We start from the raw sequence: 17,496 nt of genomic DNA, 5'->3' as shown, positions 1-17,496 counted from the left end.
CACTGGTCATAACATTATGGCCACTGACAAGTAAAGTCAATATTGATTATCTCATTACAATCTGAAAGTCGATGGGATATATTAAGCAAGTGAACACGTTATTCCTGAAATTGATCTGTCCAAAGCAGAACAAGCATAAGGATTTGAACGACTTTGACATGGGCCAAATTGTAATGGCTAGAAGACTGGGTCAGAGCATCTCCAAAAACTGCAGGTCTTGTGGGATGTTCCCAGTCTGCAATGGTCAGGACGAACCAAAAGTGGTCCAAGGAAGGAAAACCATGAGTGGTTTCATTGATGCATGTTGGGAGCCCGTGTAGTCAGATCCAGTAGAACTACTGTAGCTCAAATTGCTGAAAAAGTTAATGCTTGGTTCTGATATTAAAGGTATCAGAACACACAGCGCATTACAGTTTGTTGTGTATGGGGCTGTGTAGCCACAAACCAGTCAGGGTGGCCATGCTGACCCGTGTCCACAGCCTAAAGTGCCTACAATGGACATGTGAGCATCAGAACTGGACCACGGAGAAACCAAAGGTGGTGGCCTGGTCTGATGAAGTCCAGAATGGTTTAAGGAACACAATGGGTTTGCAGTGTTGACCTGGCTTCCAAATTCTCCAGATTTCAATCCAATTGAACGTCTGTGGGATCTGCTGATAAAACAAGTGCGATTCACGGAGGCCCCAGCTTGCAGTTTACAGGACATAAAAGATCTCCTACTGGCAGCTTGGTGCCAGATACCCCAGCATACCGTCATAAGGTCTAATGAATGCCTCAAAAGGTTATGGTAGGTGGTCATAATGTTACTGCTGATCGGTGTATGTTAGCACCATAGGAGGACCATATGCAGTACAATAGGATTTTTGTGACGAGACCCTTTCTTAGAGTCCACTGAGGGACATGAGGGATGCTGGTAGGAGGAGGCCTAAGCTGGCCTTTAGTTTTGTACACTAGTCTTCAATCCTCTTGTAGGCAGCAGTACAATCTGAAGGTTCAATAATTTTATGGAAAGTACAAAGATCCTAATTTCTTTCTCTCCCACTGAGGGACACGAGAAGTCCTAACCCTTTGGATTATACTGCCACCTACAGGAAAATTAGACACTGCCAAACCAACAGTGTAAGACAGCCCAAGATGACTCCTCCTGCTACTACTAGATATGCCTCAGCTTTGTAGAAAACATGATCATAAACAGAGAGGGGTGGGACCCGAGTCCCTCAAAGCAATTCAAGAAAAGGATTGCACAGTGAGTACAAGATCCTATTTTTTTAAATTTTTTTATATCTTGCTTATTAATGGAGACAGGATGTTCACCCAAAGCTCTAGGATGTTGATCAGGAGGTGAGATTCCTCTGACAAATGGGTCCCCAGCACCAACAGAATACCCAGGACTGAAGATACTTCCGGGGTCCTTCAATGGACAACAAAGAAAACTTTTTTAAGCGGATAACTCTGCCACTGCTGCACTGGCGTTGCTAGCCCTGAGATCTTCCCTGCTAGGCTACAGAACACCTTCCCCAACTTCTCATCCTCGCAACACATGGGGGGGAGGGCGTGGTACAGTTGAGCAGGGGAGAATGCAGGTGGGGCTGACAACACCGATTGTCCTCTCACTACAGAGAGTTGGAGCTCACTGGATTTATGGCACAGCAACAGATATTTTACTGTGCTTACAGTGATTTTTTTTTTGAGAGAGACAAAGGCATAGGGAAATGTGTATGCATTGCAGAGATGTACTGAACTTTTTCTTTTGCTTTGCAAACACATACACTGGTCAACAGTGATCCAGGAAAATAATCCAAAAATCATGGTAAACATGTTTTTTCTTCCCCACTTCCATGTGCTGCAAAAGGTTTGTCTTTAAAGTGGATGTAAACCCGATTTTTTTTTTTTTTTTATGTCATAATGTAGAGTATAAGATTTCCTATCATTTGAGCCCAGTCTTGCCACAAAGAGTTAATCCATCTCTGAGCAATCCTCTTTTATTGTTCTGTGAGATAAAACTAACAAACTGAGAAAAACTTTGTCAAATCCTCCCCCTTGCTGTGAGTGACAGGTGATTTACATCTCATGCATTAGCCTAAGACACATGCAGTATTTTTAAATTCCCTCCCCCACTCCTTTCTTCAGCAGCTCTGCCAGGTTTGGATGTTCCACACCTCACCATGATTTGGCATGCTGAAGTCATGTGGTTACTTTCCTGTCTTTTCACTGGATGTTAGAGATCATAGCAGAAGTTCAGTGTAAGAAATACACAGGAGAAAATGCATATTGACAAGGGGAGTGTAGAGGTGGGCGGGGAGTCTACTGACATCACGACTCCACCCACTGAGCTCCAGACAACAGACCCGCCCACAGAATCTGCAGTTTTTCGGCTCTCATAACAGACAGAGGGGAGACATTTGACAGGTAAAGATACATGCAGGAGGCATGTATATCCTTATAGATAACCCCTATGGCAGGAGTTTAGAAAGGATGACATTGGGTTTACATCCACTTTAAGGATGACAGGCCGCGCATATGTGATGCTGGACGGCCGATGTTTTTGTACTAAAAGCTAAAAAATAAAATTTACCAGACACCCAGTGGGTGTTTCCCTGAAAGGTCAGTGTCCAATCACTTAAAAGGGTACAGGTCTATAATCTAGGGTCTATGAACACTTTGCCTGTGTCCTGTACTGTTTGATTAGGATAAAAAATAAAATAAAAATCTTCTGATTCAAGAAAAAAAAAAAGGAAAAATACTCCTTGAGTTGACAAAGTGAACTAAAGCAGTCTTGTAGAATGAAGTTACGGTCCCTAGCAATTTTTTATGTGCCTAGAGCCCACTTCTTTTGTAGGCAGCAATATAACCCGAGGTTGCGTACTGTGAAGCTGTCCCCCCCCCCCCCCCCCATTGACAAAAGAGAAAAGAAAAACTGCACACAAAAGTAATACTGTCCGATAACGAGATAAAGGCAAAATGCAAGATCTGGGCAATAAAGAGAGCACTTGGAAGCCATCACAAGATACGCCCTTCTCACCATCCAATGTACAGACAAGTCAGAAAAGAAAGATGGTGTGTAACAAGACGTCTGCAATCACAAGGATTCACAAGTCAGGGTTTATGGGGTGTACTTTGTGGTTATACGGTCCTCATTCTCCCACACAGGACAGGAAAGTCTTCTGGTAGCAGAGCGTGCTCTCGGCAGGTTGGACACGTACTCTGTGTGTTCAGCCACGTCTTAATACACTGCAAAGGAAGACAAAAGTCATCACAATGAGGATGTGTACAGAAAAAAAAACGGTGTTTATTTTCTCTTTTTAGATCATACATTGAGCTAAACCTTTATAATCTTATCAAGGGATGTCTTTGAAGCACACTTCTGTGTAGACCGATTATAATGGAACTTCATTAATTATGGTAGAGGCAGGTGACCTTTGTCTCTCAGCTACCATCTATCCCCAATATAACTAGAAAAACAACAGGTAAAACAACTACATCCCATTTTAAAGGGTTTGTTAACCCATCTATACAAAACTATGCCAGCCCCTCTATTAGAGCCCTGATTTTCGTGGTCTGTTTAGAGAGGGCATACAGAAAGTGGCAAGTTATGTTTTTTTTACAGTTTAGAGGGGAGGGGGGCAGATTACACGGCACAAACACTGTGTTGTTTAGTCTGCTTTAACTACTTGCTTACTGGGCACCCTAAACCCCCCTCCTGCCCAGACCAATTTGCACTGATGGGTGGCACTGATGGGCATTGATAGGTGGCAGTGATGGGCACTGGTAGGCAACACTGATTGGCACAACTGGTGGGCATTAATAGGTGGCATTTGTGGGCCTTGATAGGTGGCACTGATTTACTGGGCACTGTAACAGTGGGCACATATGAGGCAGCTTCGCCTCTCCCTGCTTGGGACTGGATGTCCCTTCAACAGAAGCAGGTGATCGGCTTTTTTTTCTCCTCACGCTGTCAGCATGAGGAGAAAAAAAAAACAATTACCGATCTTCTGTTTACATCACATAATCAGCTGTCATCGGCTGACAGCTGATCACGTGGTAAGGGGTCGGGATCGACCCCTTACTCCGATCTGTGATCACCTGAGTCTCATTGAGTCGGGTAATTACAGAGCGTGCCGTGCGCGCCCTGCAGGGGGCGTGGCAAGCTTGCAAAGGGGAGGACGTCTATTGACGCCCTGCCCGGCAAAGCAGATCTGCGCTGTAGCTGTCATTCGGCTATAGCGCGGATCTGAAGGAGTTAAGGGACCAGGATATACATATTTTTTTTTTTGTTGGGGTTAACAAACACTTTAAGATTAATTAACCTCATAATTTCAATTAATGTAGCAACGTACTATCTTCTGATATTGCTATGCACCCCTCTATTTCCAATCTGCAGCAATGAAAATCTGCACAGAGGCAAGAAATGGAACCATCATGTGATTACTAATCCGCAACCACTGGATCCAAATTGGGTAAACAAAAAAGACACTTACATGCTTGTGGAAGTAGTGGCCACAGTCCAGCTTGTGCACAGGATTCTGCTTCAGCTCATCGTGACAGATTATACAAGGGTCTTCATTAAAAGACTGTCAGAGGCGATAAAACAGTTAAAACATAATTAAAAATCGACCAATCACGCATGAACAAGCCTTCCCACCCCCCTTGGACTCCTCCCACCTCCCTCAAACAATTGGATTTTTTAAAATGTATTTACAATTTTGCTTGCTGTATCCCCAGGATGACTTATCCAGTTTCAAGTCTTGGCATATCCCATGCATGAGATTCACTGATCATGTTTAAGAGCTGGCAGAGACCCTTAGCGTGCCTATGAATAAGAGAAATCCTGCAATAACCCCACACATGCGCAGACATGTTGCACTTCTCTAGCACTCCCATAGACTGGAAGAAATTACAGGCTTTCTGTGCATGGATGGGGGTTCCTTGGATTTTGCATGCGCAGGCTGAGGGTCTCTGCCAGGTTTTGTAGACCTGGCAGGAAACCCACAGCGTATCTGCGCATGCTCAGGATATTGTTTCAAAATGGTCGTTCGGGAGCAAAGCTACAAAGAACAACTCTGAGTTGGAAGGCGGACTAGCAAGTATGTATTTTTTTTATTCTACATACAGGAACAATAATCAGGGATTAGATATAAGTAGTAAGGTAAGATGGACCTTCTCTTTAAATTTGCTAAATTTTACTCCAAAAAACAAATTAGTAACATTTTAAATCAAGAGGCTTCTCGGGACTCAGACGAGGAGAGGGAGTGGCAGTGCTAGCCAATCAGGTGTGCTGTATACACACATTTATTATAACCACTTTCCACCAATCGACGTGCCGGTACGTTGCTTGATTTTAAGTGGTTTTACCAGGATGATGCCTGTAAGAGCAATCAGAGCCATTGGATTGTAGCCAACTTTTGGGCAATTTTTAGGGATTTTGCCAAGCCATGAAGATATTCAAAGGCACCCTGGTTGAAAAATATACCTATACCATAGAGTTGATCAAGGACCTACCGGCTGGCTTAAGTTCAGGGTTCTCCAGTGGAATAGAGAACCTAAAGGCGCAACGATGGGCGCTACCCTTCCTGCCACCTTTAAAAGCAATCCAGCATCTAATTAGCCGCTAGGATGGCTTTTACTATAAAAAAAAACAAATACCAGGATGATGCCTGACGCTGCAGGCATCATCCCCGTATACCACTTGAAAGCCGCAATGTAAATATACATATTGTGGTCTTCAAGTTGATAAAGTTCTGCCTCTAAAAAGATGTCTGTTTTCAAACACATTGCTGAATGAGGCATGGTAAGTTAGTATTGGAGAAACACCAACAGTAGGGCTACCATCGGCAATGTAGGTGACTAGTCTTTTGCCCTCTGCCTAAACAGCTTCAGTTTAGCTCCTCTTTAAGCTACTTTGCTAGTATTCTTTACACATACAATATGTAAGTCCATACCTCCAAATCGTTCTGCCACTTGTTCTTGTTTCCCAAGTTGACCACTTTCCATGGCTGCTTAGCCTGGGGTGAAAGGGTCTGAGGCATGGCAGCTCCTGCTTTAAATACAGTCGAAGTCTATATAAGATAAAAAAACATCTATATAAGCTTATGACACCAGCAAATGAAAGAGCAAGAAGACATCAGTGACCACACAATGCTGAGATGAAGCAGCAGAAGAAACAAGACCAGAAGTTAATCTACTCACTGCTGATGTTGATGCTGGATTCCTGACTTGGATGTCCAGTATATATTCAGTGACTCTGCTTATGATATCTTCATGTGTGAGCCCAGAAAGAGTCCCATTATTTCGAACTCTAAAGTCCTTGATGAAAGCGGTGAGCTCAGCACTGCATGGCGAAACAAACAAAAATCAGTATGGAGGGTTGGTCTTACTTTTACTGCGAGTACAAGACATGCAACTAGTGGCTCAGGATTCACATTCAGTTCACAGCTCCCGTCTCTGTTTGGCTTACTGACATCCTCTAAGCAGGTGCTCAGGTCTTATTTCAACAATGTCCAATGTCTACAATTTCTTATTTCCTAAGGTAGTGGAACTGCTAAATGTGATCCCTTTCAATGGCAAAAAAAATTTAAGTTGCAACCAAAGTTCTGGAACTCTGAAATTCAGTATGTGTGACCCTTATTAGACATAATTTCATTCAATTTGCTTGTGTGGATGGGGGCATTTGTTCCCACCAACCTCTCTGCCACAGCCAATCAGAGGAGGGTCTCTGTGTTCATTCCAGTGGTGGCTGGTGCTGGAGGACTTTGGGGGGCCCTCCTACAGCGGGGCTCTCCTGGACTGTCCGACGCCGCAGCTTCTGTCTTCACCCGGTGTTCTGTCAGAATAGCGAACCTGTCAGATTAGGTAATGGAAGTGATGTGCCGTCAGCTGCGCATGCATACCACCGCTATCAGGTTTGCTAAACTGACAGAACACCTGCAGTCAGAAAGCGACAGCGGACATCTTACTACACCTAGCTACGTCTTGAATTTCAAAGTAATTTTATCAATAAAGTAAGCATAGATAAATACATTTACTATACTGACATCTGGGATGCTGTTTAGATGTTTAGATTTGAAAGCCTGAAAGGTTTAGCGCTGAGCAGTGCGGGGTGTACCAACATGGCCTCCGCCACCTTCCTACTGCTGGCGTCCAGCTTCTTTCAAAACGTAACATCAAAATAGCATCACAGATGTCAATATATATATATATTTTATATACACTCACTTTATTGCTAAAATTCAAGACGTAGCTGGGTGTAGTAAGATGTCCGCTGCTGCTGTTCTGTCAGATTAGCGAACCAGTTAGTAGTGGTGGAACGCACATGCAGCTGACGGAACGTCACTTGGGTGGGAGGGCTCAGTGTTCTAACAAACTTGCCAATTGGGGTCTCAGGATGTGGTCATGTGCCTGTGAGGGGGTAACAGAACTGATAGAAACCTATTGGTCCGGCGCCCCTCGCAGTGCAAGGCCACATAGATGGTGCAAGCTGGGGGGCGGTGCCCTACCGCCCATTGTGGTCTGGCCACCACTGTTTCATTCCGAGAATATAAAGCAGCCTATGAATGGCTGAGCAGCGCTCAGCCCAACTCAATTTTGTTCCGGATGTGGGATGGGAAGTTTGCATCCCACAGCTGGAACACAGTGCTGTATACTGTATATAGCAGAGGCTGAGCAGTTTACACAGCGTCCCCAGCGGGCGCACGTGTAGGAAATAGTTTGTTTGGGTGAGCTTGGTTAAAGTGTCAGTAAAATTGGAGATCAGCTTTAAATATGCAGTACTCAAATATATTTAGTCGTTCTGCCCTCTGGTGGACAAGGCAGGTACCTAACATTGACCAGCAAGATGAAGTTTGTATTCCCCTGTGCTTACTTCTTATAGTGAGGGAAGATATCATGAAGCTCGTGGATGATCTTATCAAACAATGTTGGCTTAGCAGGAGATGGCAGCGTTGGTTCAGGCTGCGCATGTGATTTTCTGTCTTGGCCAGCTATCCCCTGATTGGATGAAGCAGCAGGGGGTTGGTTCTTAGATTTAGTATCAACTGCAGGACACGGGGGAGCCTTCTTCAATTCTTTAGCTTGGACCTTTTTACTAGCGGCACCCTTCTTCCCTGGAGATTTGGCAGGCACAGGATTGGCAGGTTTAGCACACACAAGGCCTGAAGGAGGACTACTTGAGACTCGAGTTTGGTCTGGTGGAGACTGAATTTGTGGCTCCTGCAAAAACATAATCACCACTTTAAAAATAGGAACCCTAATCTAATTAAACAACAAAACAACAAGTTGTACAAGCAAATCTTTGAAGGCTTAGGCAGATCATTGATTATGCAAATTTCTTTCTTTCCACCACATGTGGAAGGAAAGAAAATTGCTGGATTCACCCCCCCCCCATCAACAAAGCCAACATTGATGAGGGAATCCCTCCTGCAGCGCTATGGTGTTCTGCCGACAGGGAGCGCAGGGAGACTTCCTTGCCAACAAAAACACAATCATTTGTGTTGCCAGCTATAGTCGGTGGCACTGATTGTTTGGGAAAAACACGACAGGCTGGTTGTAGACCAGTCGATTGATAGACTGACTTGTCCACAACCAGGGTGCCCATACATGGATTGAAATTTGGCCAAACCCTGCTGGACGAATTTCAATCCATGTATGGCCAGCTTTAGATAACCAACCTTAAGTAGCAGGAAGATCAGATTATATGTACTGCACAAGGACTCTTAGGAGGAGCACATCCTCTACTTAGCTAACAGGTTTCCAAGAACATAGGCAGTGTTGGGTTCTCCCAAAAGAAACCTCAGCATGCCGAGAAATAATTTATGTCTAAAATGATCTGTTAAAGATTTTGTATAATAATAAAAAAATTTAAACAATTCTACCAGCCCTGTGTCCCGGACTGTAGAATGTTCCTAGCATCTTCCACCACCCCCCCTCCTTCCCCCATGTTCTGCTCTCATCTCCTCTCTCTTGATGAGCTGCCCCATTGTAGCATCTCTGGGCTGACTCCAGCTGACAGGTCAGGTGCCAGAAAGGGTGGAAAATGGAAAGAGTATGGCACAACTGCAAACCTACCAAGACATGGCTGTCCACCTAAACTGACAGGCCGGCTAAGGAAAGCATTCATCAGAGAAGCAGCTAAGAGCCCCATGGTAACTCTGGAGGAGCTGCAGAGATCCACAGCTCAGGTGGGAGAATCTGTCCACAGGACAACTATTAGTCCTGCCCTCCACAAATCTGGCCTTTATGGAAAGAGTGGAAAGAAGAAAGCCATTGAAAGAAAGCTATAAGAAGTCCCATTTACAGTTTGTAAGAAGCCATGTGGGGGACACAGCAAACATGTGGAAGAAGATGCTCTGGTCAGATGGGACCAAAATGTAATTTTTTTTGGCCTAAAAGCAAAATGCTATGTGTGGCGGAAAACTAAAACTGAACATCACCCTGAACACACCATCCCCATCGTGAAACATGGTGGTGGCAGCATCATGTTGTGGGAATGCTTTTTTTCAGTAGAGACAGGGAAGCTGGTCAGAGTTGATGGGAAGATGGATGGAGCCAAATACAGGGCAATCTTAGAAGAAAACCTGTTGTCTGCAAAAGACTTGAGACTGGGGCGGAGGTTCACCTTCCAGCAGGACAACCACCCTAAACATACAGCCAGAGCTACAATGGAATGGTTTAGATCAAAGCATATTCATGTGTTAGAATGACCCAGTCTAAGACCAGACCTGAATCCAATTGAAAATCTGTGGCAAGACTTGAAAATTGCTGTCACAGATGCTCTCCATCCAATCTGACAGAGCTTGAGCTATTTTGCAAAGAATGGGCAAAAATTTCACTCTCTGGATGTGCAAAGCTGGTAGAGACATCCCCAAAAAGACTTGCAGCTGTAATTGCAGTGAAAGGTGGTTCTACAAAGTATTGACTCAGGGGGGCTGAATACAAATGCACACCACACTTTTCACATATTTGTAAAAACCATTTATCATTTTCTTGCCACTTCACAATTATGTGCCACTTTGTGTTGGTCTATCACATAAAATACAGACAAAATACATGTTTTTGGTCGTAACATGACAATATGTTACAAATTTCAAGGGGTATGAATACTTTAAGATATATATATATATATATATATATATATATATATATATATATATATATATATATATATATATATATATATATATATATATATTTTTTTTTAATAAAAAAACTTTGCTTTACAATATTTTTAAAACATAAAAATTATACAACCAAAATCCATTTAAAAAAAGAGGAAAGAGTAACTTCTATAATACACATCATGCACTCACATGGTCGCTGGGTGGGCTCTGGAGACTGGCCACAGGAGTCTCAGAGAGATTGTTTAGCTTCAAACCACTTTTGGCGGAGTTAATTTTCTCATCAAACTGAGCCTGGAAACACACATTGACATTAGTGTTAAGCTCCCTGTGTTAACTTAAAGCAGAATCAAACCCACTGATTTTACAAAAAAAAAAAAAAACTCAAGTTAGAAATATCTGATAAATGTTATTGAACCCATAACCACTGGAGTCCCAGCTGCCATTTTAAAATGACGGCCGGTCCATTGGCGGAGGTTGGCACTTGCACTGGAATCATGGGCTGATAGCAAGGGTCCAGTTTAAAGCCCATAAGTTCAAATACTGAGTTCCTGGGCTTCTGATGCTTTTACAGACTGCTCAATAAGAGCCCTCTGCATATCATCTGCACCCCTCACTGCTACAGTTCTCTAGCCACACATGTTGATCAGAACATGAGGAAAAATAAAAAAGGAAAAAAAAAAGTTTTCACAATCAATAAATCTTGAGGCTTGAAACCATCCCTCTATTCATGTTGTCTACAAGTTCCATAATGATATCTACAACCCTAACTGTCTCTTTACAGTCACCATATGCAAAATAAAAAGAAGTACAATTTTATCTAAAGCCAAAATGTATTTCCCCCTACTTTGAAAAAAAGAGTAGAGAAGGGTTAGAACCCATGTCTGATTTTTTGCTGACATTGCGTGTTTCACAACTGGGGAGATTCATTCGATTTGTCATGGTGACCCACTGTCACTGAGATAGCGAATAATACAAAATTTTACAGGTGTCACTGAAACTGCAACAGAGGGAAAAACTGATACGGAATTAACCCCCATGGTAGAATTCTCCTGTCTCCAGGACAGGAAGTGGAGAGAAATCTCCCTAATGGGACACAAAAAGCAAACAAAAACAAATCCTATTTAAAGTAATTGTAAACCTTTATTCTTTTAAACAAACATGTTATACTCAAATACTCTGTGCAAGGGTTTTGCACAGAGCAGCCCCAATCCTCCTGTTCTGGGGTCCCCCGACAGCACTCCTGGCTCTTCCTCTTCAGCGAGTGCCCCCATAGCAAGCACCTTCCCTACAGGGGCACTCGTGCGGGCTCGATTCTGAGCCACGTTGCCTGCGTCCATATGCACAGACAGCAGGGCTTGGCCCCGCCTTCTGCTCCCTTGTCACAGGATTTGATTGACAGCAGAAGAAACCAATGGCTCCCACTGCCATCAATCTGCCCGGTGAGGAAAGAGAGCAGAGGGAGATGCTGTTCTGGAGCACAGCTCTGGGTTGAGATCGGGTTCAGGTAGTTATAAATGTGGGGTGGGGGTGGGGTGGGGATCATGGACAGACTTTTTTTTACCTTCACGCAAAGAATGCATTAAGGTAAAAATAAATAAATAAATAAAAACCTTAGTGCTTTAGACCACTTTAAAAAAAAAAAAAGTTTTGCCTTTACAGGGACAGGAACTAACCTGTACAGATTGACTTCAAAGTACTTTAACAGCTTCAATACCGGGCACTTTCACCCCCTTCCTGCCCAGGCCAATTTTCAGCCTTCAGTGCTGTCACACTTTGAATGACAATTGCGCGGTCATGCTACACTGTACCTGTATGACATTTTTGTCAATTTTTCCCCACAAATAGAGCTTTCTTTTGGTGGTATCCGATCACCACTGTGGTTTTTTTTCTTTTTTTCAAAATTTAGCAAAAAATTACGTTTTTCTTCGTTTGTTATAAAATTTTCTAAATAAGTAATTTTTCTCCATCACTGGTGGGCACTAATATGCAGCGCTGAATGGCACTGATAGGCAGCACTAATATGCAGCACTGATCGGTATCACTGACGGGCATTGTGGATAGGGCTGCACTGATTATCAGTTCAGACCCCCCCCCCCATCAGGAGAGCCACTTATCGGTTCTCCTCTACTTACGCCCTTGTCAGTGTGAATAAAGGAATGCCGATAACAGACACTTCATAGTAACGCTGTGATTGGACTGATCATGTCGTAAAGAGGCTCTTCACTGTGATGGGAGATGTGGTGTGTCGGAATGATACACCGCACTACCGATCGCCAAGAGCAGCTTGTTCTGCTGGACATTATATGACGTCCAGTCAGAACGCTAGAGCCAGCGCCCGGTTGTCATTTTGCTATAGGGATGTGGTTAAAACATAACCTTTTCAGAGAATTACAGGTTCTCTTTCAGGTAAAAGTGAAATTCAGAACACCATGGCTGCAATGTTTCCAGAATAGTGCCAAAATACTACTATAGGATTAAACTTGCCCATCTTACCTCTAACATTTCCATTTCCTTCTTCAGCTTTAACTTAAGAGTCTGCATTTCCCGTAATTGCTGTATTATTTGAGGTGCTGGATTACTGTGAACCAGAAATACATATCAATGAGATCCAACAAGGAATGAGACAATAGATTGGTAAAGCAAAGCGGTGTAATCAAAAGGAAGATTTCAGCAGAGCAGCTCTCGGCAGTGGGAGAGGTATTTACTCTATTGTTTTGCAGGGAGAGTTTTGTTGCTAATTTTATTTACCTTACAGGATTTTATAAATGCCAAAAGATTTTACTTGGTCGCTGTAAGACACATTTTCCCATGGTTGTGCAACATTCCAGTGTAGTAATCCCCCTATCAGCTTTGTGACATGTTAGCAATGTCCAGCTGCCCATTAAAGTGCAACTTAAACAATATTGCAGTTTACCTGTTCTCAGATATGATGGCAGCATTGGTTTTCTTTACCTTTATTTTTACATGGTGATCCTGCCAGTAACACACTTTCTGTCCTAGGGCGACAACGCCCCCTCACCGTTATGTATGGAGGAGGCTATTCTATTGATTTGGACTACAAGCACCTCCTCCTCTCCATTACATAGGGCAATGGTCTCCTAACTATGGCCCGGCAAACACAGCAATGATGGGGCACTATGCCTCCCACTGACACCAATGATGGGGCACTATGCCTCCCACTGACACCAATGATGGGGCACTATGCCTCCCACTGACACCAATGATGGGGCACTATGCCTCCCACTGACACCAATGATGGGGCACTATGCCTCCCACTGACACCAATGATGGAGCACTATGCCTCCCACTGACACCAATGATGGGGCACTATTCCTCCCACTGACACCAATGATGGGGCACTATTCCTCCCACTGACACCAATGATGGGGCACTATTCCTCCCACTGACACCAATGATGGGGCACTATTCCTCCCACTGACACCAATGATGGGGCACTATTCCTCCCACTGACACCAATGATGGGGCACTATTCCTCCCACTGACACCAATGATGGGACACTATTCCTCCCACTGACGGGGCACTATTCTTCCCCATGAAAACAAAGACAAACAGCTGTGGCTGCAGTCAGCCTGTCATTGCATTGTACAGGCAGAGCGACCACAACTGTCTGCATACACCTGTACATCCAACTAAAGGAGTCCATTGGATTCTTGCTGCATCATGCACCTTTTTTGTTGTGTGAATGAGGCCTTAGTCTTAGAAAAACATTCATCAGCAAATCCATTGTCCCTCTCTCACTTACAGAACAGAAACAAAAACATCCAATAATAAGGCAGATACCTGAGGACTACAGGATTAAACATACTGATGTTCCGATCTACAGTGGCAACTCTGATCCTTATCTTTAAGAGTTCACATTGCTTCCTGTTCTCCAGCACAATCACCTACAGAGCAGAGACAAGTAAACACAATTAACCATCAACAATGGTAGGATTTAGGTTGAGGAAGCATTTAGTTCATAGCAACCAATCAGATGCAAGCTATCCGTTTTTGAGAATTTTTTTTTTTTTTTTTTTTTTTTAAAAAAGAACATGTTTATTATGAATAGAAAAGGTCAGCATACATTGATAGTTGCATGACATACAGACGTATGAAAGGATATTGTACATTGAATGCAGATGAATACAATGTATCTCATGGAGTGCGGCAGCGCATGTATACTTATAAGACTTTAAGTGACGGCAATTGGCATTTTCACAAGACATCACTACCAAAAATAGAAGTTGTAACATTTGATAAAGACTACAGTATATCACATTACGGCAATGTGTTGGATAGTTATCATGTCACTTATAGCGGGTGCACAGATTACTGTCGTAAATTAACTCACACATGTGTTGGCATTGTTTAACCATTTGTCCCATATTTTATGGTACTTGTTGGGGCATCCCCTGTGTTTGTACATAACCTTTTTGTGTGGTAATGATGCGTTCACTTCTCTAAGCCAAGACTGTATGGTGGGAGGGTCTGTACACAACCAATGTTTGGCAATTAATTTCCTGGCGCAAAATAATGATTCGCTGAGAAATATGATTAGGGATCTATCTGTAGTGGCATCTGGAAGTAGGCCGAGGAGGCATACTTTGGGGTCAAGTTGCACCGGTGATCCCATGTGGTCGTGGAGGAATTTTATAATCTGCGTCCAGTAACTTTGTATCTCCGGACATAGCCATAGTAGGTGGAAGAACGAGCATGGGTTACCAGAGCATCTCGGACAGTGCGGGTTTTGATGTGGGGAGAATTTGGCAATTCTAGAAGGCGTGAGATAGGATTTGTGTATTATATACAGTTGAGTTAGGCGTTCTGAAATCTTAGGTGACGTTTTTTTTACATTCTCGAGTATATCCTCCCAGTCTGATATGTCTATTGGCCCTACGTCCTCTTCCCATCTAATCCTTGCCGTGTCAGTGATCCTTGCTACCGACTTGTTTCGCAGTAAAGTGTAGAGGGTGGAGATAAGTTTGTCTGGGTTTGTTCCTGTTATTACGTCTACCAAAGACAGTGTCTGTGGGTTGGGGAGACCACTCGCAAACTGAGCCTGAAGCGCGTGTTTTAGTTGCATGTAGCTAAATTGCATGTGGGGGGGGAGGTCAAATTCCTCACATAGTGTTTGAAAATGTCTCACACCAAATATAGTAAGGACCTGGAATAGGAACACTATCCCCTTAGCGGCCCAGCTGGTAGCCCCAGGTAGGGATATCAGCTCATTCAGTTGAGGGTTGCGCCATAGAGGTGTGTGCGAGTGAAAGAAGTCAGCTCCGATAAGTTTGGACGCCCGTTCCCATATGCTTCTGTGTTGGGACAGTAACAGGTTTCGGTCTTCTCTTTTATGTCTTTTGTTCCCACCTCTAAGTAGGACTTGTAGTGGGGAGTACAAGTTACTATTAGCTTGTTTGCATACTAAGAATTGGTATCTTTCTCCATCAGTCTTGTGAATGTAATAAAAGTGTGAGAGCTGAGCTGCTATATAATAAGTGTATAAGTCCGGTAAAGCTGCACCTCCAGAGGAGGTCGGGTTCTTGAGCGTGTTCCAGGCCAATTTGTGTCTATGGGGGCCCCAAATAAAAGAATTAATGATTGTATCAATTGTTTTAAAGATTTTAAGGGGAATGAGTATTGGGGAGTTCCAGAGCACATAGAGGAACTTTGGCAGTAGTATCATCTTGAACAAGTTGACTCTACCCATTATTCCCAGTGGGAGTCTTGCCCATGTTTGTGTACGAGATTTTAAATAAGAGAAAAGTGGTTCTATATTGTTGGCGATAAAGTCCAGTGGGTGCCTAGTAATCTCTATACCTAGATATTTTATAGAGGCAACTCTCTGCAGGGGGAGGGAAGCTGCAGTGTGTGTTGGAGATGTCATATCAAGGGGGAGGATCTGGGATTTGGACCAATTCATACTGAGACCTGAGTGTTTACCAAATTCCTCGATGGTCGATAGAACTCCCTGCAGTGATGGGCCAGTATCCTCTAGATAGAGAAGCATGTCATCTGCATACAAACTTAACGTCTCTGTCACAGGTCCCACCCGTAGCCCCTGAATGTGTGGATTCTGCCTAAGGGATATGGCAAGGGGTTCCACCGCCAGGGCATACAGTAAAGGGGATAGTGGGCATCCCTGGCGAGTTCCTCTACCCAGAGGGAAGGGATCAGATGTCCATCCATTCACTACCACGCTAGCCGTAGGTGAGTAATATAGTAGTTGTACCCATTTTATAAAATTAGGTCCGAATCCATAGCCCCTGAGGCATTCCCAGAGGTATCCCCATTCCACCGAATCGAACGCCTTTGCGGCGTCAAGTGCTATGATCGCTCTATCACCCGTGTTCTCGTGGTCTGCTTGAATGTTCATGTAGAGGCGTCTGAGGTTCATTGCTGTGTTTTTACCAGGCATGAATCCCGTCTGATCAGGATGAATGAGGGAGAGAATACTCGTATTGAGGCGCATAGCTAGTATTTTGGCTAGTATTTTAATGTCAGCCTGGAGAAGCGAGATTGGGCGATATGATTCTGGTAGTTGGGGGTTTTTGCCTGGTTTGGGGATTACTATAATTACTGCCTGGCGAAGAGTTTTGGGTAGGGATTCTGTTTCAAAGATGTTATTATATAATTTCAGGAGCTCAGGAGCTAGTATGTCCAAGTATGCTGCGTAAAAGTCTAATGGTATACCATCTCCACCTGGTGCCTTGGATGGTGCTAACGAGGCTATAGCTAGGGCAATCTTGTCCACGGTAAGAGGGGCCTCTAGGTCTTGTAGTTGGGTCTCAGATAGTTGTGGAAAGGGGACATCTCGAAGAAACGCTCTAGTCTCCTGGGCAGTGACTCCCACCTTGGAGGAATATAAATCTAAATAGTATTTCCGAAATACTTCTGCAACTAAAGGGGGGTCGGAGAGTATGTCGTTATGAGGGCCTAGTAGGGTTACTACCACTGGGGGGTTAGTGTCCTGGTGAGCCAAGTATGCTAATAGTTTACCGGCTCTTTCCCCTTGTTCAAATATACGTTGTTTTAGAAAAAAAAGTTTTTTTTTTTAGCGTTTTCGTATTGCAAGTGGTCTAAGAGGCGGGTGTGTAGTTTGATTGCTGTTGCTCTGTCCTGAGTGGGGTCTTTGTGAAATTCTTTTACTAGTAAATCTGCTTTGTCTAAGGCTTGGTTAATAATTAGGGCGGAAGAGGCTTTTATTCTGTTTATACGTGAGGAGAGGACTGTGCGAACGTGTAACTTATAGGCTTCCCAAACGTGTCCCACAGAGGCAGTGTCTCTGTTGACATTTAGGTAGAATTGCCATTCTTTGTGTATATCCTCTTGGTCTTTCAGCATGGAGAGCCAGAAGGGGTGTAGACGCCAGGTGTGGGGTCCTGT

The 17,496-nt window shown here is 43.7% G+C and overlaps 1 protein-coding gene across 4 annotated transcripts in view; it reads right to left on the bottom strand.

Moving 5' to 3' along the window:
• Positions 1 to 17,496, bottom strand: part of TTC3 (tetratricopeptide repeat domain 3) — a 189,246-nt gene that overhangs the window by 1,653 nt on the left and 170,097 nt on the right. For all 4 annotated transcript variants that reach the window (XM_073617200.1, XM_073617202.1, XM_073617201.1 and 1 more), the window contains 8 exons: positions 13,915 to 14,018; positions 12,606 to 12,690; positions 10,302 to 10,403; positions 7,859 to 8,205; positions 6,187 to 6,328; positions 5,940 to 6,056; positions 4,479 to 4,571; positions 1 to 3,231 (listed from right to left, as the gene is read on the bottom strand). The exon at positions 1 to 3,231 is cut by the window's left edge and continues 1,653 nt beyond it. In XM_073617200.1, the coding sequence (XP_073473301.1) occupies positions 3,124 to 3,231; positions 4,479 to 4,571; positions 5,940 to 6,056; positions 6,187 to 6,328; positions 7,859 to 8,205; positions 10,302 to 10,403; positions 12,606 to 12,690; positions 13,915 to 14,018 (1,098 nt within the window). In that variant the 3' untranslated portion in view covers positions 1 to 3,123. The remainder of the gene's footprint in view (positions 3,232 to 4,478; positions 4,572 to 5,939; positions 6,057 to 6,186; positions 6,329 to 7,858; positions 8,206 to 10,301; positions 10,404 to 12,605; positions 12,691 to 13,914; positions 14,019 to 17,496) is intronic.

Source organism: Aquarana catesbeiana, linkage group LG02 (genome assembly GCF_042186555.1).
Source record: "Aquarana catesbeiana isolate 2022-GZ linkage group LG02, ASM4218655v1, whole genome shotgun sequence".
Taxonomy (NCBI): domain Eukaryota; kingdom Metazoa; phylum Chordata; class Amphibia; order Anura; family Ranidae; genus Aquarana; species Aquarana catesbeiana.
This window is presented reverse-complemented; position numbering and strand designations above follow the sequence as displayed.